General features: G+C 42.2%; 4 protein-coding genes across 5 annotated transcripts; 2 read left to right on the forward strand and 2 right to left on the reverse strand.

Moving 5' to 3' along the window:
• Positions 1–295: 295 nt before the first annotated feature.
• On the forward strand, positions 296–3,035 carry marcksl1b (MARCKS-like 1b). Its single transcript, XM_035681849.1, has 2 exons — positions 296–613; positions 1,639–3,035. Exons 1-2 carry the CDS (start codon positions 527–529, stop codon positions 2,176–2,178), a joined length of 627 nt encoding a protein of 208 aa, XP_035537742.1. The 5' UTR covers positions 296–526; the 3' UTR covers positions 2,179–3,035.
• A 3,139-nt stretch (positions 3,036–6,174) lies between these two features.
• Positions 6,175–11,478, forward strand: LOC118342686 (probable histone deacetylase 1-B). Its single transcript, XM_035681302.1, has 12 exons — positions 6,175–6,327; positions 7,079–7,191; positions 7,758–7,875; positions 7,958–8,032; positions 8,208–8,346; positions 8,663–8,804; positions 8,895–8,987; positions 9,094–9,202; positions 9,297–9,677; positions 9,795–9,950; positions 10,032–10,077; positions 10,580–11,478. The coding sequence occupies exons 1-12, from the start codon at positions 6,279–6,281 to the stop codon at positions 10,605–10,607; spliced, it is 1,449 nt and encodes a 482-aa protein (XP_035537195.1). The 5' UTR covers positions 6,175–6,278; the 3' UTR covers positions 10,608–11,478.
• Positions 11,479–11,798: 320 nt separating this feature from the next.
• eif3i (eukaryotic translation initiation factor 3, subunit I) lies at positions 11,799–16,268 on the reverse strand. The gene is made up of 11 exons (XM_035681303.1): positions 16,111–16,268; positions 15,589–15,681; positions 15,370–15,457; positions 15,184–15,249; positions 14,893–15,042; positions 14,088–14,215; positions 13,382–13,492; positions 13,152–13,241; positions 12,623–12,696; positions 12,449–12,541; positions 11,799–12,338 (listed from the first exon to the last, which is right to left on the reverse strand). Exons 1-11 carry the CDS (start codon positions 16,111–16,113, stop codon positions 12,257–12,259), a joined length of 978 nt encoding a protein of 325 aa, XP_035537196.1. The 5' UTR covers positions 16,114–16,268; the 3' UTR covers positions 11,799–12,256.
• A 433-nt stretch (positions 16,269–16,701) lies between these two features.
• txlna (taxilin alpha) lies at positions 16,702–24,816 on the reverse strand. Of its 2 annotated transcripts, none has more exons than XM_035681431.1 (11): positions 24,722–24,816; positions 23,593–23,808; positions 22,890–23,147; positions 22,537–22,628; positions 21,079–21,249; positions 20,549–20,743; positions 20,291–20,410; positions 20,119–20,193; positions 19,901–19,993; positions 19,712–19,807; positions 16,702–19,189 (listed from the first exon to the last, which is right to left on the reverse strand). In XM_035681431.1, exons 1-11 carry the CDS (start codon positions 24,780–24,782, stop codon positions 18,860–18,862), a joined length of 1,707 nt encoding a protein of 568 aa, XP_035537324.1. In that variant the 5' UTR covers positions 24,783–24,816; the 3' UTR covers positions 16,702–18,859. The 2 variants fall into 2 exon arrangements, with proteins under 2 accessions (XP_035537324.1, XP_035537323.1); XM_035681430.1 differs by having other exon boundaries at positions 23,593–23,815.
• Positions 24,817–25,062: the final 246 nt, after the last annotated feature.

Genomic DNA, 25,062 nt, shown 5'->3' on the forward strand with positions numbered 1-25,062 from the left:
CAGTGACAGACACACAGATGCCATAGAGAAACGGATTTCATGTAAAACATGTTCATGTTTAATTTTGATACCTTGTCAGTGTGGTTTTATACTTTAGCACTATAAAAACACTAGATTCAGTTGAACTCAATTGCTTTCATTGCTGGGGGTCCTCTGAAGGGGCGGGGACAATTAGGGAGTCAGGGGTGATTGGCCAGAGCTGGCTAGACTTGCCCTTAGACTGCACAGCGATTGGTCAGACCTCAGCAGGTCCCGCCCACGGGTGGCGCCTTGAACCTGCTGTATGTTGAAGCGTTGCGTTCAACCAGTGTTGAGTTTAGAGGGTCTCTCTCTACCGGGGTGATAAGTCTGACCACAGGAGCAACCGACGGGAAGTAGCTGCCGTTTGAAGAGAAAAGAAATACACTTTTCATCGTTTCACCGCTGGATACGTAACTCACCCTGGGGTTGGATTAACTTCAAAACCACTCTTTTTTAGTTTTTCTTTTTAATTTGCTTTACAAGACACATTAACTCACCGAAGACAATGGGATCCCAGTCATCCAAGGGAGATGTGGCCGCGGAGGGAAACGCTGCTGCCGCCGATGCTGCGGCTGTCAAAACCAACGGACAGGTAATTTCACACAGCCCGCCCGCTGTTCCTCTTTATCTCTCACTATACAATGAGTGGACGTTGATACAAGTTGAATTTCTCACACGAAAACAGTAGTTTGACAACATTTAGTCGACGGCGAATGGGTAAAACTTGAACGTGAGGACATTTTTGGGGCAAGTCAGGTGGGGCTTTTAGCATCGGTGTCTGCTGCTGAGGGGTTGGTCACAGAGCCCCCCCCCCCCAAAAAAAAAAAAAACAACAACAAAAAACTACAAAATGAGCTGTTGTTGTTGTTATTTATCTCGGTTGACGAGGTGAGTTCAAACATAAAGCAAGTGTGTGTTTGTCACTGAGGTCTAACCCGAAATCCGCACAACGTGTTTGACAGTGGCAGGCTCAAAGGGGGAGGGGGGCAGCTCGAGCGCACGTAGGCAGTCTACTACTCCTCCCTTTGTAAAACACGAGCTGTCGTCTGGACACCTATTTTACAAACCGGGACTTTCCTGTATTTGATATAAGCAGGATGAGTCATATTCATACATGAGATACTTTCGACTCTTATTGGATTATCATGAATGAAAATCAATATTATATGTTAATTACACTTATTAAGTGACAAAAAAAATGACATTACTTTCGTATTTATTGTATTAAATGAGCAATTACATTTTTAGACTGTTGTTTGGGTGAAAAAAAAACAAAAAAACCCCGTCAACTGGAAGTGTTTTCATTCTTCCATCGATGATCTCCAGTCTTTGTTGAGCCGACGTCTGTCTGGTACCCAAGGCGGTGTGCGATGCGCTACCGCCGCCTATCGCCTGATTAGGATACTGCAAGGCGTCGCCTCTGAGCCGGCGACACGGTGGTTAATTGATGAGCACGACGATGCTCTGAAAAGAAACGAGTGATGCACATTTAAAATATGCCCCCTTTGTGTTTCATAATGTGCAGAGAGTTTATGTAAAAAAAAAACATGATTTTCTGCTTCAGAATTTGAAGCTTTAGAAGCAGATGACTTATTTTGTGCCAACCTGTTTTTTCAGGAGAATGGACATGTGAAAACCAATGGTGATGTCTCTACAAAGCCCGATGGGGACGCTGCCGCCACCAACGGCTCGGCTGAGGCAGCCAAGGAGCCTGAAGCCGGTGCAGGAGGCGACGCTATTGAGCCGGCGCCTGCTGCAGATGGAGAAGCAGCCAAACCTGAGGGCGAGGCTGCTGCCAAGGAGACCCCCAAGAAGAAGAAGAAGAAGTTCTCCCTGAAGAAGTCCTTCAACTTCAAACTGAATCTGAAGAAGAGCAAGAAGAGCGAGGCTGTCAAAGAGGAAGCGGCGGCCGCCGCTGCCCCTGCTGAGGAGAAGCCCGCCGAGAACGGAGCTGCTGCTCCTGCAGAGGAAGAGAAGAAGGAGGAGGTGAAGGAGGAGGCCGTCGCTGCGGCTGAAGCCCCAAAGGCAGAGGAGGTGCCGGCTAAAGAGGAGGCCCCCAAGGAGGAGGCCAAGGAGGCAGCTGCTCCGGCCCCCGAGGCCACGAAACCAACAGAGGAGAGCAGCTCGACCCCCGCTCCCTCTGAAAAGAAAGAGTGATTGTACCTTTAGCTCACAATGAACTGGGTGAACTGTTTTTCAAGAAAGAGAGAGAAAATTTAAGAGTATATATATATATTTATATATATATGTGTATATGTATACATATGTATATGGATATATGTATATGTAAATATATACACATGTATGTGAGAGACTCCTTTGACGTGCCACTTTTCGTCATGATAACAAGACGACAGACTAGATTCACTAGATCACTTCCCTGGTTACTGCTTGACGTGTGGACCTGGACTGAGTTTTAGGCTGTGGGTTGGTCGCTATGTGGAAAATGGATTTTAATGGCTAGAACGCGAGCTAATGACACCATGAAGTATAGACGGATGAAGGATGGATGGAGTCAAAGCATCGCTTCCCTAAAAATGTGCAGATCAAGATGCCTCCTTGCCGAAGGAATGAAGCTAGATAAGATACTAGGACACCACCACCACTTGAAATGACTGTTGAATATAGAAAAAAAAAAGAAATCAGAAAATTAAGAGACTCGCCAACTTTTTACATTACTATATTTTAACCCAAATTTGAAGTATTTTGTGGTGTATAATAGAGAACCATCTTAAAGATTCAGAGAAGCTATTACTTGTTTGTTTAAAGAAAAAAAAAAATAGACAACTTTGATTTTTACCTTACTATGAAAAAAGAACACTTAAGCTTGCTATGTTCACTGTTGCGGTTTGATATGAAGCAGAGTTGTTTATCTGTCGTGTGTGAGCCTGAATCAGCTTTGTCTCTGTAAATACATTGGATTGATTTCTGTTCTTTATTTTGCTAATGTTGACAGATGTTACTGGTTTTACTGTAAAGTTGATAATGGTAAATAAATGTTGGTTACCTGCCCATTGATGTGTCTTTATGCTTATTTGCATCATACATTACAATTCAATATCAATTTTATCACTCAGATTTATCCAATCATTGCAACAATTGGGGGAGAAAAAGGGGGGCTAGTGACAGCAGAGGAGTAGCAGGGAGGGGGGAGAGAGGGAGGGGATGATGCACAGCAAAGGGCCATAGGTTGGAACCAATGTACCAGGGCCTCATGGGGCACCAGTTCTACCAGGTAAGCTATCTGGGCTGATGTTCCATCAGTAGAAGTATAAAGAGAAAGCCACACCATTTCCCTCCATGTTTGGTCTCAAACCCCAATTTAAAACAGGACTGTGGCTCTTCCGAAACATGAAATAACACATTCTTATTTTTACAAATTAAAGGTTGAATTCAAAATCCATAAAATACGCCCTTTCTCAGTTGAGCACGCTCCTGGGGGTTTTTACTGATTCAGTCTGTCTTGGTCTGGTATGACCAGTAGCTTATGGTGGCTAATCATAGCAAACTTTAGCTAGATTTTGTTATTTAACTGACATTACGGAGGTCAGTTGTCTACTTGTGGGACTGTCACTCTACATTTGAGCATTTACTGCTATCGCATAATGGTAGCTGTTATTCAGCACACGTTACATAGTTTTGCTTTAATATATGCCTGTCATCTTAACAAGAGATGTGATATTAGCAAATAATTGACCCCCAGCTGGCTACAGTACATGGTAGGACAGCTGTATATTCCAGTGGGGATAATAAAAGGTATTAATGCTTTACTGATACCAGCTGCAAGCCAGCAAATTGGAATAGGCTAAATTTTGAAGTCAATAAAGTTTTATTGCACTCATACTTGTAATTATTAGCTCTTGTTGGATTGGCACTCACTTTGGCCCTGCTTTGAAATGGTAAAATAAATAAATTAATCATATTACATATTATTTTGACAGATATTACAATTATGATATGATTCACGATTAGTGGGAATGCTTTTTTGTGCATCACAATTCTCATTTTCACTGAAAAAACAATTCAAATCATTATGATGTGACATTTGTTGTAGTCTGTAACAAACAAACATGTTCTTCTTACATCTGGAGAACACGACTTGTAGGCCAGAGCCTCTCTGCAGCACTACAGCACTCAGGACTATCGTAGCACTCGCTATTTGGTTATTGCACTTGATCATATTGCAATTTTGATCAAATTTAGATGAACTGTTCAGCCGTACTAAAAGAGGAAAAAACATTTGCAACAAAAACAATGATCCACCACAGACTATAAAGGCAAAAGCCCAGTATTTTAACTGACTTGAGATTATGTGTCAAATGATTCCATGTGACACTCCTTACAGATGTCTCATTCTGTGATTCTCCATGAAACGCCTGCATGTTTGTAGCTGATTGGTCAGGAGGTAATTGAACACACCACCACTATCATGTTGTCTTCAGTGACCCCTGGCCCTCTATTAGTCTTATGGCCCTGAGATCAGCACCATTACCTCTGCTACCCCCTCCCTCAGCCTTCACATCTACAGTATTCCTCCCATCGGAAAGAGGCGAGTGTCCTCGTGAACGTGGCGAGCTGAACACAGCAGTCCTGCTCTGGCTGAACTGACCTAGTTCACATGGTGAAATGATGGAGTTGAGATCAAAGCTACATTTGGACCCAGCCTTCAAACATTTATGAATTATTTAAACAAAGCTGCAGCTCCACGTTGATACAGCTCTCTGCCTCTCGGAGCAGTCGGTTAGTTAACCAATCAGCACCTTTATTTTATAATAAGAGTCTTTAAATACCAAGTGAAATCACAAGGACTCATACGTAAACGGTGTAAATCTTCTACACGTCTTTACACCGTGCGCTGGCAGCAGGTACAGTAAGCTGTAAATAATGAATGGCTGCTCCACAAGGGGTTCCTTTGCTTTGGTATACCAGTGCTGTTTACTCCATATAGCGTTGTTTTGTTTGCACTGCATAGTACTATACATGAGATTCTGTGACTGATCAGCTCAGGGGTGCAGCATTTCTCATTCAGCAGTGACAGGGTCTGCAGAGATTTGGAGGCTACAGTCAAACACAAGTGAGCTTACACTGACACCTGCTGGCCATTACGTGGAATGCCATGAAGCTGGTCGCCTATTGTCCTGTTTCCCAATCTGTTCCAGTACTTGTTAATAAGCTAATGAAATACATGACCTACATTAGATACATCTGGCCAGGGACAAATGATGAAATGTGTCCCTGTCAAATAAACTAATGAGATCATTAATGTAGAAATATTTTGTCAAAAAAAAAAAACACACTAAGAAAAGAATGTGGTATTTTGTGCTTTAAAAGGTCTACACCTGAAGTGGACATGGCTTCTTGTTGTTCTGTTGCAGTTATTATAAGTTATATATTTAAGAAACAATGGAGGCAAACAGCATAAGTAGTTGGGCAGCTTAAAGATTTTAATTACCAATACAAGTTCCAAGCTTAGATACATGTATATCAGAATCAGAATATCACAATAGAAAAAATATAAATAAAGATAAGAAGATAAAAAAAAATAGAGGCAATGAAAAGGAGCCACTATAAACTAATATAATATAAAGAGTGAGAGAATATGTAAAAAAAAAACCCATCCAAACCCACTATATTAACCTTTTAAGGCTGACATAAAGGTTTATGACATAAGATATTTATTTAAGGTATGACAAAATGTAAACTGAGGCAGGCCACTGATCACTAAATCAATAATAAAATGAAAAAATAAATAAATAAAAAGGTTAATTAATAAAATGGTGGTGTTACTGATGTGGTAGCAGAGTAGAATTACAGGATGGACCTGCAGCATTCACAAGCAGTGGAAGTGGGGTCTTCTAAGAACCTTGCTTTTATACCAATGACAGTATATATAGAAGTTTAATACCCCCATGTCCTTACACATCTCTAACCACAGTCACTGAACCGTTGTTACCTCCCAGCAGAGGGAGGGAAGACAAAATAAGTTGCTTATATATGCCATCAACTGATTGTGTGAATACCTGAAGATCAGTTTGTGGACATTACAGAGTTACCTGCAGCTATTCCACTCACCTCTAGCAGCACCTGTCTAGACACTGTCTGGTAGTAGCCGCAACCTCGGCGGTCCTTGGTTTGTAATACCGGCGCCTCCCAGTCGGGCGGTGGAGCTTCTGTGATTGGTTGAGGAGAGCTCGACGCGAGCTCCCTGCTGCAAAAGAGGAACCGGTGGGCACGAAACAGTGTTGAATTGGTGTAAAATGGCGCTGTCTCAAGGAACAAAGAAAAAAGTTTGCTATTACTATGACGGTAAATATACAACTTGTGCACCCCCGTTTCGCAGTGGTTGAGGGGCCCTCACGGCGCGCGGAGCTTCAGACCGTTTCACATGTATTTTATTAAAGCAGCACCATGTTAGCCAGCTAGCCGGTGTAGCGTGCTAACGCTAGCTCGCTCGCTGGATTGGCTAACTAGCCTAGCCTGTGTTAGCTCTATGGTATGCTTAGCTAGCTGGTAGCTTGAAGCTGCATGCATTGTGTCGTCCAGTGTTCTTCTCAGTTTGAGGGTTTCAAATAACCAGACACGTTTCGTTCTTGTATTAAGACATTTTATTGAATGGGGCTTTGTGTCATTGTGGGAACATAAAGGAGCATGAAGCTAATCACATCAGTGTTCCCCAACTTGATACCAACTTCCGAGAAGTGGGGACCCGTGCTCCCTGCCAGTTTGACTATTTATCGACACATCTTCCTGCAAATAAGTGACGTTTAATTGTAGTGCTTTACCCTTTTCTGTTATGCATACATACATACTTAAAAAATGCTACATATGAAAGTGAAATTACAAGTTGGGCGAGTTAGCTGCGTAAACGCTTTTATTAAATGTGTTTTCTGTCGGTACTACTAATGTCTTTAATGTAATATATGCTGTCGAACATATAGGTCAGGTAGCATATAATAAATAAAGATACAGTCCTGGCAAGTTGATCATCTCTGTCAGTCTTCATCGTGGAAACTTGAATTTTGTAATGTGAACTTATTCAAAATCGTTTCTTTCCAAGGGGATGTGGGGAACTACTACTATGGCCAGGGTCATCCCATGAAACCCCACAGGATCCGCATGACACACAACCTCCTTCTCAACTATGGACTGTACAGGAAAATGGAGATCTATGTGAGTTGTATGAGCCCGCACAAACACCCAACACCCATCCATACGTCCATGTGTCGTTAAGCTTCCTCAAGAGAAAATGACACCATGAGAGAGTCTTAAAGTAATCCACTGGACTGTGGTCAGTGTGCTCTACAACTTCCAAAATAAGCACTTAATTGGCAACGGTAATGGACATGGTAGTTATTGGTTAGTAATCAGAAATGGTACACACATTCACCATGAATCATTCCATACAGGAAAGTCTGTGTGTGATAAAGCTCAGTTTGGGGTCTAATTAGTACAGTCTTATAATAATGCAATGTAATTACAAATGAACATAAATTCAAAGTGTTGGCCGTTTGTTCATTTCTGACTGTCATAGAACTATTTTTCATATTTGCTTGGCTCGACCTGACCAGCAAACATTTAAATGAATTGGTGTTAGAGTATTCAGGTAGCCTTTACATATGTAAGTGGATGAAACTTACCAGTCCAAGACAGTAAGGATAACAATCAGGCTGTGTTCAGACGGACTAAAAAGTGTCTTTTGTAACTTTCTTCCTCGTGACCTTCCCGTCTGTTTCCAGAGACCACACAAAGCCAGCGGCGAAGAGATGACAAAATACCACAGTGACGACTACATTAAGTTCCTGAGGTCCATCCGACCAGACAACATGTCTGAGTATAGCAAACAGATGCAGAGATGTGAGTATCCGCCATCTTCCAGTGGAGGCTGAATTATTCTTCCTGTCCACATGTGTTCAATCTGTTCTTCCTTTTCTCACAGTCAACGTCGGAGAGGATTGTCCAGTGTTTGATGGTCTTTTTGAGTTCTGCCAGCTCTCAACGGGTGGATCTGTCGGTATGTTATTCCAGTCACACTTCCCATAATCCTTCAGTTATGTCATAGAAGAGTGTATGAAACTGTAGTAAACAATACTAATATTTATATCTGAACATTTATAAATGACCTCAGATCAAAAGCCCAACGTCCATTAAAGTGGTATTGTAATTTGACTGTTCGTTCTGTCCTCCAGCTGGGGCATTGAAGCTGAACAAGCAGCAGACAGACATCGCCATCAACTGGGCCGGCGGACTCCACCACGCCAAGAAGTCCGAGGCCTCTGGTTTCTGCTACGTCAACGACATCGTCCTGGCCATCCTGGAGCTGCTCAAGTAAGCGGCCGCCTTCTTTCTGCGTTCACCCATCTTGCCTCTTCGCCACATCTGTCAGCTTTCTCTTCTTTTGGAAGCAAACACTAGATTGCTGCCATCGTCCTCTTCTTTGCAGCGTTTATTCCTTTTTCAAGGTTGTTTATCTAACTTTCAGAAAACAGTTGGTCATAGTGACACTCGTGGCTGCTATGTGAACTGCAGTCAGCTTCCTATTGCTCATGCTCCGTACAGTCCTTTAATAAATGCGTAACGTACTATGTCACATGTCTTGGTTGCCTCTTAAGATGTCATTAACTGAATTCTCTCTCCTCTCTAGGTACCACCAGAGGGTGTTATACATCGACATTGACATCCACCACGGTGACGGAGTGGAGGAGGCCTTCTACACCACAGACAGAGTCATGACTGTCTCTTTCCACAAGTACGGGGAATACTTCCCCGGCACCGGAGACCTGAGGGTTAGTTTGCTCTCACTTTCCTCCTAAGATCATCAGTGTATGTTGTGTGTATGCGGGCAGTAATTCAACAATATCTCTAATGTGTTGCAGGACATCGGAGCTGGAAAGGGCAAGTACTATGCAGTAAATTACCCACTTAGAGACGGCATTGACGATGAGTCTTACGAAGCCATCTTCAAACCTGTAAGTCTGCTTTTGTTTAGGTACTACGTAATCACCACAACCAGATTGTTTCTGTGAGCGTGCTCGTTAATGTGTGTGTGTGTGTGTGTGTTTGTGTGTGTTTTAGATCATGGCTAAAGTCATGGAGATGTACCAGCCGAGCGCTGTTGTACTCCAGTGTGGAGCTGATTCTCTTTCTGGAGACCGACTGGGCTGCTTCAACCTCACCATCAAAGGTATGAACACATCTCACTTTCCAGAGACGAAACTCAAAAGTCCTTCAGTACTGTAGCATTGAATTGAACGTGTTTAATGTGTGCGTTCTTCAAGGCCACGCCAAATGTGTGGAGTACATCAAGAGTTTCAACCTGCCCCTGCTGATGCTGGGTGGCGGAGGCTACACCATTCGCAACGTGGCCCGCTGCTGGACCTACGAAACCGCCGTGGCCTTGGACTGCTCCATCCCCAACGAGCTGCCCTACAACGATTACTTCGAGTACTTCGGGCCCGACTTCAAGCTGCACATCAGCCCGTCCAACATGACAAACCAGAACACCAACGAGTACCTGGAGAAGATCAAGCAGCGTCTGTTTGAAAACCTCCGGATGCTGCCACACGCCCCCGGTGTCCAGATGCAGGCGATCCCCGAGGACGCTCCCCACCCGGACAGCGGAGACGAGGATGAGGAGGACCCCGACAAACGCGTATCCAGTAAGAGACTTCTGCAGCCGCGGATTTAGAAGGGATCATAGGAAACGATCACGCACATCCACTAGGGATATTACTGACTGGTGCCTTTGTCGACGGTGTGTGTGTTCTGTGTTTCAGTCCGGGCCCACGACAAGAGGATAGCCTGTGAGGAGGAGTTTTCTGACTCTGAGGATGAGGCGGAGGGGCAGGGAGGAGGCCGCAGGAATGCAGCCAACCACAAGAAGGCGAAACGGGTGAAGAAGGAAGAAGAGAAGGAAGGAGAGGACAAGAAGGGTAAGACTTAACTTTCAAGTCCAATTTGTATATGCAGATGGACAAACATTGTAATAATCACTTGTTTCCTTTGCCCCCTAGAAGTGAAAGAGGAGGAGAAGGAGGAAGAAAAGATGGACACATCAGGGTAAGACCTGCACCTTCAAAATCTGAAGTCAGAGTGTAAAACCTCATATAGTAAAAACCTGTGGATAGTCGAGGGTCTACATTAAGATTAAATCTAACAATAACCACAAATGTAACGTTTTAAAAGTCGTTCTAACTCAAGTGGATGGAGTCCACACCACAACGACAATGATGGTGGCCACTGATGATGTACGATATTGTGGTATACAACTTACTAAACACTCATATTGTATTATTAGGCTGAAAATGAATCATTAATCAAGAAAAAACTATTTTTACCTGAGACATTCTGCCAACGGTCTTTACTGCTCTGAAGCAGCTTCCGTCAAAAAATGCCTGTTCTCTGCAGAACAGAGCAGGGAGATGCTTCTGGGATGCGCCGCGGCTACGCCCGGTGGAAAACTAAGCTCGTCTGTTAAAAAGCTTCTCCGTGTGGCACAACTTTGCTAGGTCCAAAGTTGTTGCACAAAGACTGACCCGACTTTTTTTTTTTACTGTTTTAGACCAAAAGAAGAGGTGAAGACGACTTGAAGTTTGGCACGAGGAGAAATGGATGGTTGTACTGATGTCCTTAAGCCCCACTGATTCCCACAATTCTCCTGCTGTGAAGATGGGACCCTTTTTGTATTGCTGTTTTATTATGTGTTCTTATGAGCAAACCTGGCTTACACTGTATTATTCGCATTTGTTTCCAAGCTCAGTGAAGCTCCAGTTGATTGGACGTTGGACAAAGTGTAAACCCCACCCAACCTAACTGGAGCTTCGTATAAAACAAATGCCATACCTCCTTCTCAGTTGTTGTGTGAACCAGGTCTGCTTTAATGTGAAGAAAACCAAGCTGTTACTGTTCCTATCATGGCGTTTCAGATTTAAACAATTTTGTGGGGCTCACGGTAAAATACCTGCAGAGACGTAGATGATTTCTAAGTCTAGTACTCACATGTAAAAAAGGCTTTTGTTAGTTTTTAAACATCTATTTATGATACTGCTAGAATAACCAGCATTTGGCAAACTGTTGTTGGGCTTGCTGTGTTAATTTACCAGTGAATGCATGTGTAGAATGATCTCGCCTTTAGCATGTACATATTAAAGTCCCCGATGCGCAGTAAGTTATTTTAAATCATGAAAACACAGTCCCCTTTAGCCATTATGGATATCTGGTCAGTGTTTTTTATTTTTCTTCCTGCATTGTTTGTATGTTGAAGTGTGAATGGGTGAGGACCTCTCTAGAGGCGGATGTTGGGAAGTGAATGACTTGTTTTACATATTTTGTACCATTATACATAAAGGTGGAGTGAGCTGGTAAATGGCCCTTTACATGTGGTTGTTTGGAGTTCTATCCTTGTGAAAATGTGCATTATCATAACTTTGTTATAAAAAAAATAAAGAAAACTGATTTACATTTCTCCTCCTGGGTTCATTGCTTAAACAGAGAAAAGCTGAAACATAATATTCCTTTTGTTAAATATGTTGACAATCTTAACAGGTGTTCCAGAGGGCTGGTTTGGTATTGAACTGCATTATCAAATACTGTGCCCCTATCAGTCCCCTATATATAAATGGGAGTGGAAAAAATAGCAATTACACCAGAACAGATGTAATTCCTTTTCATTGAAATTAATTTTTTAAGATTACATTGTATGAGCCTTGTTTTATTTCTGGTAACATGTTTATGTAATTACACTGAATGATTGACAGTTGCAGAGATCACACAGACTCAACTTGAATTAAGTAGTTTTATGATGACTTGTGGTGGAATGGCTTACAACAGAAATCAGTCAACTCAAATCCTACTTATTGTAGAATCAGATTAAATAAACTTCAGGAATCAGGGAGTGTGGGTTTTAAAGTCCAGTCGTGATAGCTTTGCAGATCCAAGGTACAAAAACTGCTTCTGATCCCACCAACACAGTTTGCAAGTGATGTTAGAAAAATGACTTAAAAAAAAACACCACACTCTTGCAGTCGCCTCTTCTGACCTCTTTCCCTTTATTTAAAGTAATCTGAGGATACAGGTCAAATTTATTCTCAACCTCTCTAACTCTGACCTGTACCCTGACTTCAGATCAGTTCAGATGAAGGGAAGAAGGCTGTAAATGCACTTTAGTCCGTTATTCCTTCTTCCAGACTGGACTGAGCGCAATGTTAGTTGAAGCTGTGGGGTTGAAGAGCCTGACTGTTTATGCCTCCAGTTCAAAGTCAAAGTACTGTGGGTCAAAGTAATGAATCCTTGTGTATCCGTCCTCTCCTCCACTGCTGTAACTGTAAACAATAAGCACAGGACAGCAAACATGTTAGCAGTGATACATGCAACCCAGGTTTGACCAGGCTGCTTTACATTATAGGGCACTGTAATTATGTCTGTCTCTTACCTCTTGCCATCGGGGTGGAATGCCACACAGTTAATTGGGCCGAAATGACCTTTGACCCTGCCAAACTCCTCTTCGTAGGCAGCGTGGAAGAACCTGAGGATAGAGAAGAAAGGTTAATGCTGAAAGTCACAAACTACACACAGTACAGTGGAGTGGGATCGAGCACCCCCTCACCTGGCCTCAAACTTTCCAATCCTGGTGGAGGTAGTGGTGACCTCCATGGCTTCCTGTCCACCGCCCATCACCACCTGAATCCGACACACACCATACACACACACGTCAAACGTTAGTGATGAAATACAGTTTGCCTTTGACAAATCTCTAGGGCTGCATCATATGGCAAAAGCATCGTATTGCGATTATTATTGGTGTGTGGAAATGGTCATTTATGCATCACAAATTTAACTTTCACTGGAGAAAAAAAGGCCAAAGTCATGATGTGAAATTTGTCTATACCAAACAAACATGTTTTCTTAAATCTGGAGAACAAAATTTGCTCTACAGAACTACAGTATTTCATTATAATGCTGTTTGCACACATTTTACCTTTATCAAAGACATTGCAGCCTCTTGGCCATACTGCGATTTCAATAATATTTCAATTAATTGAGCAGCCCTAAAAAGCCCTCACTGGAAAACCTTTGTACATGGTCATAGGACACGTGTTTTTAGAAAGGACATTACTGTGCGAGCCTTCACTTACATGGTCCATAATGGGGGAGATGGCAGCGGAGTTCACAGGTCTCTCCGTCTTGAAAGTCTTGATGTGATCCATAGAAGCGCAGTCAAACAGCTGAGAGGAAGCACATACGACATAAATCACCAGTAACAAGGATTATATATACACATGCCAAATCCTTTTATACAACTTAAGTAGCAAGCGGTCTAGCTGTGGCCATGTCAAAGGGCCAGGGGAGTAGACCAGGGTCTCACCTTGGCCGAGTTGTCCTTGGAGGCACTGATGAACATTGTGAGATCCACTGATGTCTGGATGTCATTGATCTGCTTGGTGTGCTCCTTGGCTTTCTTCAGGATCTCTCCGGACTGTCCGTAAATAACACAGGCACCACATTCAACTTTAAAGATACTGAAAATAAAAGCAATTCTTCTCTTCAAGCCAAGCTGCTGGATATCTTTGTCTGAAAGCTCACCTTTACATGCTTTATATACTTAATCACTGCAATATATTTGTTATAAGCCGATTGTCTGGCATTGGCCGGTGCCTGCGCTTCATCAGCAGCTGATGCTGTCAGTGTGGCTGCTGTGGAATGATGTCAGTGCGCCGCTTGTAGGTTTAATGATGGTGGTTAAAAAGGTACTTCTGAGCCGTGTACTATAACTCCCATATATTAGACTGTAATGTGTATGGAATAATGGAATTACTCATGACTTTTCTTTGTTTTGATATCAGCCTTTAGCTGCCCTGCTCTCTGAATTTCAGCATCAGCCATTAAAAAACCTACAGCGGGTGACAGACTTTGCTGGCAAACTAAGAAGGCATTTCCCATTCTAGTACATGTATTATTTTGGGCTCCTTAACCAATATCACATTTGTTAGTATTAAACCCTGCAGCCAGTACCACATGAACACAGCTCATCACATTCCCATATGTTCCCAGACAGACAGTATGTGTCTAACCTTGGCGCTGAACTGGTTGAACTCTCCGTTCTCATGGCCGGCAATAACAAACTCTCCCAGAGGTCCCCACACAGCACTGGTAATCTTGTGGTCACTGCAAGGTATGGACAGGTAGGGCTGGTTGTCCTCTGCACAGACAGGGGGACAGAGTCACTCATCATACTCACGCTCAGAAAGTGGTTTTCCAGCAGAATATTGCTGTTTTCACTTTTGTCATTAAAAAAAAAAAAAAGATACATTCAACATTTGCAACAGAATGATTTTCAATCAACTTACATTAGGTTGCATAAAAAATATCCAACTATCTCTGCTGATGTTCGAAACAGAGCCACATACGAGTTACTTGCTTTATAGTATGTGGTTTAACAAGTATAATGTCAAATGAAGGGCTGCAACTAACAATTGTTATCAATATTGATTAATTGGTCGAACGTTTTCTTGATTAATCAATAAGTTGTTTGTTCCAGAAAATGGTGAAAAATGTCCCTCACTGTTTCCCACAACCCAAAGATATTCAGTTTACGTCACAGAGGACTAAAGAAACCAGAAAATATTCACATTTGTCAATCTTAGATCGGAGAATTTGGAAAGGTTTTTCTCACGATTAATCATTGTGAAAAGGGTTGCAGATTAATTAATTAGTTGACAACTAACCGACAAATTGTTGGAGCTCGAATCACATTTAGATTAACCTCAGACAAACACTGGATGTGGCTGGCATGTTTTAAAGGTCAACACCTTCCTGGTAAACAAATATAAGCTGCTGCATAATAAAAGACGCATGTGTGCATTGTGTGGTACGTACCAATCTGCTGCGGATCCCTCAGGTCAAAGAAGTTCAGGTAGCACTGGTAACCCATCTGCTTGTCTGTGGAGAACATGATGATGTTGCCGCTGAAGTCGAACCCGCACGTTCTGACAGCAGAGTTGGTGTTGAGCAGCGCCAGCTGTTTACCTGAGGGACGGAGTCACGCGGTTTAACAGATGTAGTAGTCGTCGTAATAGTATGTCAAACTGCTGCTTGAATTTTTTCACTTTCAGACACTGAAATCTGTGCCGACAAAAGTCTCTTGCACTGCAGCTTGTTTCCACCCACCGGTCTCACAGTCCCACAGTCGACAGCTGTTGTCTGCCGATCCCGTCAACACGTTTTTAGTGTCCCCTGAGGGAGGATATGTTAAGGAGGCAACAGCTCCGGACACTGTATGCATGCAATACATTAGATAAAGATAAAACGTGACATAAAACAACATAAACAAGGGAACTTTCTGAAAAGGGATACAGTCACAGTCGACACACCACACAGCTCCTGTGTGGCCATTGTAGGTGCCGAGCCTCTCGCCATTGACAGAGTACCACACGTTGGTTACCTACAGAGACAGAACAGATACCAAACCAAACCAGAAGAAGTTAACAGCAAGCAAACTGCATGTGGGGATAATATGATGAGGGCAGGGGTCAGGGGTCAGGGGTCAGGGCCTCTCAATAACTGTCAACTCACCGTGTCTTTAGCTACAGAGAAGAGCAGGTCTCCTTCTCTGTTGTACTTGATTTGAGTGATGGATCTCTCGTGGCCCTGGAGCAGGATGGGTTTCTGTGGAGAGGAGTGTACATCAGCATATCAATGGCCGATTTAGAAAAGAGCTCCAGCTGCTAGAGCCAACGAGAGTTAGACGTCTTCAACCGAGCAGGTCCCTCAGTGAAGCGTAATGGCGTTTTTAATAGGGAAACATGTTGAGGCTGTGGTCTGTGATAACAAACCAGCTACTAGTGTCAGCTTTACTCATTTATCTTTCCATAAGGGCACATCTGGCCAGCTGTAGCAGCTGCCGGGGGCCGGTGAGTCTTCTTGCGTCACCCACATCATGCAGCTAAGGTTTGTTAACGTTAGCTGATTGGAAAGCTAAGCTAACATTAGCTAGATATGCTCGCTAAGATGGAGCTAACAGTCTCTGCAATAGAATAAGCACTGTTCCCGCCAAGATGTAGCTCCTAGGAGACTGTCACTAAGGAATATACTAACCATTTTCCTCGGCTAAGTGTTGCCAGTCGGTCCACTTTATACACTGCGCCTCGCGTAAAGAGAGAAAGATGAACACTCGTGTTTCAGGCGCCGGAGCCGCGGCGGAAGAGGAAGGTGACGTACTTCCGGTGTCAAAAGGCAAGATGGCGCTAGTGCGCCCTCTACTGCAATACTCCGCTCCAGCACATCGTATACGACTTAACGTTACTATTACCGGTTTACCCTAAAGTACCCTACATTTTCGATTAATAATATCGGAATTAATGTGTTTTAATGGGATATTATTTCCATTGAAGGAGCGTAATTAAAAGGAACTGGAAAACAGCATAAACAAAAAAGAAACACCTGTATACTGATAGAAAATGTATAAACTGATACAAATGTGTAATATGTATTTTGCCACAAAGAAATAAAATCGGACTGCTTTTCTTATTTGTCCCTAAATGAAGTTCACACATCTGAGAATCCCTGACAGATTTGAAACTGGAGAAGAATTAACAGTGCTGCATTCATCTTTATCATATCAAAACATGCTTTTACATCTTTAGTCCTAAATAAGACAACAAGGTCAATTAACCAGAAACTCAAACATACATTGTTACATCTTTTATTTAACAAGAAACCAAATATACAGGGCCAGATAAAAGTACTGCAAAAAACAAAAAGGAAACATCTTTGGTTCCTTCTCATGCTCCACATCCACCTCTGGACCGGAGGTACAATGAATCTGTCCTGTGTGACAATGGAAGAAATTAGGTTTGTCATTTCTATTAAAAAATGACTGATTCTATAAGTTGACACCTTGTTACCGATGCTACATATCAAGTAGTACATGTCTGAAGATAGGAAATGGACATGTTCAGTAGTCCAATAACATTTTCTCTAATTCTCCCTCCTTGTTGCCACTCGGCTCAGTCACTGCGCCCTTTAAAAGCATCAGGGAGATGCACAATATGTCGGTCGATGTTAAATAACAATTGAGAGGAAATTAACCGGGTTCAAACCTAAGCAAAAATAGAGTTCTGCTTCGAGATATGTTGTCTGTTTACATAATACATCCATGCAGGACAGTTGATATAATGAATATACATTCTCAGCTAAGTGCTTGTCAGTTCAGACTGCCACAGAATAAAACCAAGAGGCAAGCGTTGCATAGAGGTCCTTGAACATTCTCTAGTTAAAACCTGATCACAAGCTACTGCAATTACCAGGTCTGGGAGGAGACGATCCTAACCACATAAGCCTCTCACACAGACACATGGACACACCACTCGTACCAACGCACGAAGATGGAGTTCAACAAGTTTAAAGTGGTCGTTATCACGATAAGCAGAAAAAAAAAGAAACACGAAACAAATGGAGCTAAGAACAAAGGCTGGGAATGAAAAGTTGGTCATAAAAGTAACACCTTGATATATTTTCTAAATTAATAAAAATAAACTGTTTTATTTTTATAGTGGTGCTCTGTAAGATACATACACTTCAATATCAGAGATTATGCTTCAAACAATAAATACAGACCACAAAATCAAACACCGCAAAAATGCAGTAGTGTGATAAAAACAAGAAAACAAAGAAACATTTCCCTAAAGAACAGAAAACTCTGGTGAAACAAACATTGTAAAGTGTTCTGAACATTTGAGCTGTGTAAAAAATAAGAAAAAAAACGATAATTATGTAGAATTCTATATTTTGTCATTTGAATTAGCTATAACATTATTTGTTTCTCTCTCTCTTTTAAGACTTCACCTGAAAGAAAAACATGAAGTTACTATCAGTGGCCTTTAGGATACTGCAAACTAGGAATCAAACCCCTGCCCATAACATTGACACTGAAGATGCACATGAGAACAAGTGGCCCAACACGCACACACGCGCACACACACAACGTAATATAATAATTCAACCTCTGATAAATCCTCTTGCCATATACCTGTTTGTCTTGTGTCATCCCAAGCAGCACTGTTATTTATCCTGCCAAGCAGTTCCATGTTTGATGCAAGTTAAAAAAGGGAATGTGTAATAAAAGAGCACAGAGGCAGTTTGTGCATTTACATGCACACTGATCATGACATTACAGATTGCTGCAGCTATCATGTAAACAGGGCCGTCAAGTAAAGGTTTAAGTTGGACCGAGCATAACAGAGCTGTCTTCTTGATGACTGTGATATGTATACACCTCGAGCCTGATATCTTTCAATGCTTGAATTAAGTGCATATGCCAGAGAGGTTGTGGACTGAAACCCGTGTTTCTATACAGAAATAGCAGCATGTGTAGCATGTTTTTTTTGGAGTGTCATCTAAAATTTTACGACTAATAAATTAAATCATTTAGCAACTTGAAAAAAAAAAAAACACCACCAAAAATATCTTCCATATCCCCCCTCAACCTGATGCTAATTAGACGTTTTCTGTAGACTAATAAATTAATCATAAAATGTGATCACTGGGGAAATGAGGTTATTGCAGACCATTGAATCAAACTATTGCATTAATCGGGTTATTCACAGTAACTGAATTATGGTGTGCATGTAAATGTACTGACATGAGGCACAATCTTCCCATCACCTTTATAAAGCCTGCAGAGCATGCTGGGAGGACACAAGTTAAACTTGCTATCTGATCTGCTTCTGGATCAGTGTTTAACATCAGCTTCATCCAGCAGAGGAGTAGTGGCTTGCAGGCTGGTGGCTTATTGTTTGGTGGCTTGATGCTGAAGGGGAGAGGGGAGACGGTGAGCAGCGTTGCTTCATTCCTGTGCAGCAATGGGCTGAGCCTTTGCCCCTTCTAGCAGGGCGTCTGTGTCCAGTTCTGGGTCACAGTGGCAGGACTGGGAGCAGGGGGTCATATCTGGGACAGGGTGGCTGCTGGGTTCCAGCAAAGAGTCTGTAGGTGGCGGAGAGGGGGAGTCAGTCCCTGGGTCGGAGGTGGGGGCTCCTGCGGTGCCACTGTGCGGATCGCTGAGGTTCTGAACCTTCTTGTTGAGCTCATTGCGCTCAACCTTTAACGCCCGCCGCAGCTTCTCGAGCCGCTGGACTTTACCCTGAAGTGCCTCAAAGTCATGGTCGCGCACAGATTTCTGTAAACAAAACACACACACACACACACACACACACAATGCTAATATCAGTCTTGTGCTTTTGTGTTACAGTTATCTGAACTGAATTTTAGGGCTTTATCAAATTGTTTAAAGCTTCAGTTGATATTTGAATTCTAACCCAACAATCAAATGCTGCACAATTTTGGACCAGGGTTGGGAGGGTTACTTTAAAAATGTATAATCATTATTCCTTTAGGTGTCTTTAAGCATATATATATATATATATCTATATATATCTATCTCTAGTATTCATCCAAAAGGCGAATAACAATACTCGGTACCTGGGGGTATATATATCTATCTGTATCTGTTATATCGTTCCTAATAGTAGTAGAATAATACAAGGTGTTATATATATACTAATCTTATAATTCAGTCTCAGTGGGTGGGGGATAACACATATCTATATATTTATCTCTTATATCTCTTATCTCTCTATCTATCTAAGGGGGGAAGAGTTTTTGCGTAGAGCTTGACAGTAAAAACAAAAGGCTGCTTTACCTCCTCTGCCATCTCCAGAAGAGCCTTGTTGCTGCTCTCCCACCTGGACCGATACATGGCCGTCTCCTTTTCCAGCTTTTTTATCTTTTTAGTCATCTGTAACACAGAGGATAAGACTGTTACGTTCAGCTGAAGGAAACAAGTCTTCCGTCTCTCCATCTTGCACACTGACAGTAACAGACTCCTCACCTTCTCCATCTCCTGTTTGAACGTGGTGAAGACCTCGTTGCTCTTGGACAAAGTGGTCTGAAACTCTTCAAACTTCTCTGTGTACAGTGACAGCTGGAAAACAACACCATGCGGGTTTGATCATATAAAGATGCTTGTTGCAACAAAAGGGAAAATGTTGATGGTACAGTCAGTAATAGTCGGGTTTTAAAGGTGAAGAGTAAAGACTGATGGGAAACCTGCTGCTTGAGGTGAACTTCCTGCTGCTTCATTAGCTCACACATCCTTTGAGACTCCACTGCTTCTTTCAGCAGCTGAGGAAATAAGGGAATAAGAAATAATTACCATTTATGTTTGCAAACAGGACTTGTACTTTGTAAATGTGTGAGTGCCTGTTGAGAGTATAATTACAAATTCTTTCTCTCTGTCGTGCCGTTCTTCTGACTCCTTCAGCAGTTCCTGAGCCTGGTGCAGCTTGGCGTCCACCAGCTGTTGCTGCAGGTCTTTGTGCTTGACCACTTTATCTATGTGCTGGTGGGGGTTTCAAAAGGTCAGAGAAATGAAAATGCCTGTTACACATCCTGTAAAATTAGGACTAACAGCTTGAAATTAAACTCACATACTGTACTTAAAACATACAGTTGTGGGGGGGGGGGCCTTCCAACGTACCTCTTCTCGTAGTTTGTATTGTTCATAGAGCTTCTTCAGTTTCTCAGCCAGCTCGGTGTTCTCCTGTCGGAGACTGGCGTTCCTCTCGTTGTGCTGCTCCATCTGAGCCTGGATGTCATTCAGTGTCACCTGGAAATGGGAGGTCACTTCCTTTCTTTTCTCCTCCTCCAGACGTGTTCTTTGCATCCCTTCTTCCTGCAGAGGGAAGTGGAACATGATAACGTAACGTTTCCTCTTCAGAAAGCTGGTCTATCTCAGAATCACAATCGACCAGTTTGGTCAAATCTGTCCCAAATCAATACATTTTTAAAATGTGGAGTAAAAGCAAATGTTTCTAAATATACCATGTTCTGATTCTTACTCAAATCCCTGTATTCTCCACATAAGAGATGAAGGTAGTTAATCTGAGAACTCTGATAACCTCCTAATTACACACAGGACCATAGAACAGCTATGCTTGCAGGAAGTCATTGATCACATCAATGCAGCAGTTAGGAATCTATATTCATGATGCGGGGCCTGTTTTGTACCTTGAGTGTGCGGTTGTGTCTCTGCAGCTCCCTGCAGAGACTTTCCAGCTTGCTGCGAGCCAGGATGGCCTTGCTGTGTTCGTTCCTCAGGTTGTCTTTCTCCTGGACCAGCTGGTTCTGCTTCTTCTGCAGCACTCGCATCTGCTTCTGGGTGTTGCGGTGCTCTTCCAGCTGTCACAAAGACACACATATGGTTTGAGGTGTTTTTTGATTACATTATGTGTTACAGTTGACATTTTAAATCAGTTTGGGATAATAAATACTCATCAACCCAAGCTTTTTTTTAATATTAAAACAATACTACTATGTCGTAAACTGCTTTGTTTTCTAATAATCTGTTCAAAAATATAGTATAATATGACTACAGCACATGCAGACATGATGCTGAAACAACACATTTTTCAGCTGCTGTGTAAATGACAATTCAGATGCTTTTGTCTTCCTCCAACCAACAACTGCACTGCAGACTAATCTTCCTCTATTGGTTCTGACATGCTGCCAAATCACACATATCAGCTTTCTCAGGCTTACACACAACTGAACAAATAGCCTGTCTTGCAAACGTACACGCACAAACACACACAGTCAATATAAAACCTTCCTACAACATATGCAGCCCCAGGAGATCATTCGAGGTCATCATTAGAGCTGCAAAATGCTACACAACACCCTGGCATGTATTGAGGTCGTAGGACAGAGCGCTCCGCATTGCACCAGTCTGTGTCTGTTTGAGAACGATAGCTGCGTCACATTGAAGTACACTCCTTGTTTGCATAGAAGTCCCATTGGCTGACACTGTGTGTGTACTGTGTGTGTACTGTGTGTGTCCTAACTCAGAAGTCTAGAAAAGCAATTATTGTTTTTTTTTAAATCCGATTTTACAATTTTTTAATAAAACAGTATCTGGTCATGTAGGCTACTGGACCAGTAATTACATCAAGGGTTATTTATGCATCTTTAAATCAGTTGGCACCATTGAATGTATGTTACTCGGGTGTTTTTCCATTTTCACTCAGACTGTATTCTACCTTCACAGGAACCACCAGGAGCCTGACTTTCCATTAACCGTAATACACCTTTATCAGACACCACAAATGCTCAGTTCAGTTACTATCTTAACTCTGAACTTAGTGACAAAACGCCATATTTCACTTTCTAAGTCTGAGGTACTTTATCCCCTCATCGTCTTGTGTAACTGACAGACAGACTACCAACATGACTGAATAAAATAAGAAATCACAGTAATGTCCGTGAGTATACGTCTGTTATTTTGTAAAGATTATTCCAACAAGAGAGAACAATTTTCCTTAACTACTGAAGGCAGCAGGGGGAATTTCTTAAAATGTATATCCACACTAGAAAATGATTGTAGTGAATTAAGAGAAGACCAATATCAAGTGTAGTGCCACATTCTAGATTTAAGAATAAAAGAGAATCCCTTTTGCAGGAAACACTCACCAGTTCGGCATACTTCTTACAGAGACCTGCAAGCTTTTCCTCTGGGGTGCTCAATGTGTTCAGAGTCTGCATGAGAAGAGTGATTTCTTTTCCTGCATAAACAAGGAAAAACAGAGACAGGAGCCTGTTAGTTTTAGTTTAAAAGATGATTTTTAGTTTGTGTATCTGTATAATACTGATGGTACACGGGCAAGTTTCCGGTGCTCACTACACACTGTGATAGTATCACCAATCTGTAAAAATATACAATCTCTACGGGGTGAGCAGTGTGCAATGAGGAGACAATTTCGAGACGTTTTAGTCTCTGGAGGGCTCGTCAGCAAAATGGATATAAACAGTAAATTACTCCTTACCCAAACCCTTCACTTTCTTCTTCTCCTGAGTCTTCTTCTGCTCCTTCTCCACCCCGTTGTTTGCTCCATTGACTTTGCCCTCCGCTGGCTTGTCCAGATCCCTGGTCAGACCATTGAGCTCTAGGCTGTGTGACTGGCCGTTGGGCAGGGAGCTGGCGTCGTCCGACATGCTTTCCCGACAGTAGGTGCTGAGAATGTCCTCCAGCTGCCGGCTCAGCTCCTCAGCCATGTCACACTGAGACAGTGGCGCCTCTGCGACTAGACAGAGCAAAGAGATACAAAAAAAACATGACTAAAAAGAAAGCAATTTTTTGGTGACTTTTTGCACTGAAGCTGTGAGCCTATAAAACACACCCTACGAAACAAAACCCAGGATCTGAAAGTGCTGCTGGCAATACACCCTGCATGTCCGACTCCTGGTCATGACTTAATGCTGATTTTTCTCCAAACAAAACATGACAGTGACACAAACTTGAGGCACTTGAAATACAATGTTTTGTTAATACATTCAAGTACCCAAGAGTGATATCCTGCACGAGTAAATGTGGTTGCTATTAAGCACCACGATATGGCAGGTTTTTGATTGTCCAATTATCAATATGTATCAAGCATTGTGGTTGATTTATTAAAAAACATCCTTTGAAGAAGTACAAATCAGTGTACGCTTTCGGGATTTGCCAACCACAGGGACACGTAATGTTACCTTCACTTCCCGCCTCGTCACTCTGTGGAGGTGTGTCTGTCTGTGGGGTCTCTGTCTGTGGGGTCTCTGTCTGTGGGGTCTGTGGCTCAGACTCTTTGGGGCTGTTGCCGTCCGAGCTGTCCTTCGCAGCTGCAGGTTGCTCCGTCTCTCCGGCTGCAGGTGGAGCATCCTCACTGCCCTGGCTGACTGACTCTTCTGTGTCCTGTTTTTTCATCTCTGGTATCTGTTACAAGTAGAAAAAAAAAAAAAAAACATGCAGTACTTGGCTTACTGACAATGACACCTATGTATAATTTTAGAGTAAACACGTAAAGGAGCTCGTTGACGCTTCAGCCATTTCATGAATTTTAACCCAAATGACGCAGTAAAAAAAAAAAAAATGAAACGCCATAAACATGTTTTTCTTTTTCTAGGTCCAACACAGACTCCGCTGTAACGACACAGCCTCGCGTAAAACAGCAACTGAATCACCGAACTGCCCTTGAATTGACTCTTTAACTAAATAAAGTGTTGCTAACTCCGCTGTATAAAGCCTAACGTTGTATTAGCAACGGACGAGCCAGACATAGCTTACTGTAATGTCACAGCTAAGGGTAACCGCTGCTTTGTGAAAGCTGGACTGAAGTTGCAAATTAATACGTCTTATCTTGGTTCTGATAATAACTATAATTAATAATAATATAACTATAATTAATAACTAGTATGGAAACTTTTAACCGCCAGAACTGTAGCTAAGTTAACGTTATATGTGATTCTGTGCCACCCTCCTGTAAGTTAACATCAGTGAGTTAGCCTGTAGCTTACTCGTTACAAAAGCACTTACTACACATGACGTTACATTAACAATACTACTTTTAGCATGGCACGTGGACTTCAAAATGTCACAGCACATTTTATCTCCATTTCTTATCAGGTGTGTCCTCTCCTACTAACGTTAGCTTTCACATTACGTTAGCTAGCACATGCTAACGCTCGCTAGCCGCCAGATGAAATTAGCTTGCACGACTGCCAGTTAGCCACTATTAGCTCGTGTATCAAAGACACAAACATCTAAAAAACACTGACGGACTGTATGTGTACTTGTTTCTAAATGATATTCCGCCTTGTCAGATATTAGGGAATTGTTTACCTTCAGGCTCAATGAGGAAATAGCTACTGTGTCTGTGAACTGCAGGTTTCCTGAACAGCATGAGCCAGAAAAACACTTCCGCTCACAACTTTGGATTCTTCTTCTTCTGTGTTGATTTTAATGGCGGTTTACATCCCAGCGTGTTGCTTTGCTGCCATCTACAGGATTCATAAATTACTACTTGTGTTTTTCAGAAAATCCGAAAGTCTGTGGCTCTGAAAAAATAAAACATCTACTAAAAAAAACACTGTCCTAGGTGAAATACATTGCATTAAAGGCGTCGGAAATGTAAACAAAATAAAACATTGTGCATTTTCTCAGCAATAAGTCAATACCTCACT

This window comes from Morone saxatilis, unplaced genomic scaffold (assembly GCF_004916995.1).
Source record: "Morone saxatilis isolate NCDOM2014 unplaced genomic scaffold, NCSU_SB_2.0 Contig9, whole genome shotgun sequence".
In the NCBI taxonomy this organism is placed as follows: Eukaryota; Metazoa; Chordata; class Actinopteri; family Moronidae; genus Morone; species Morone saxatilis.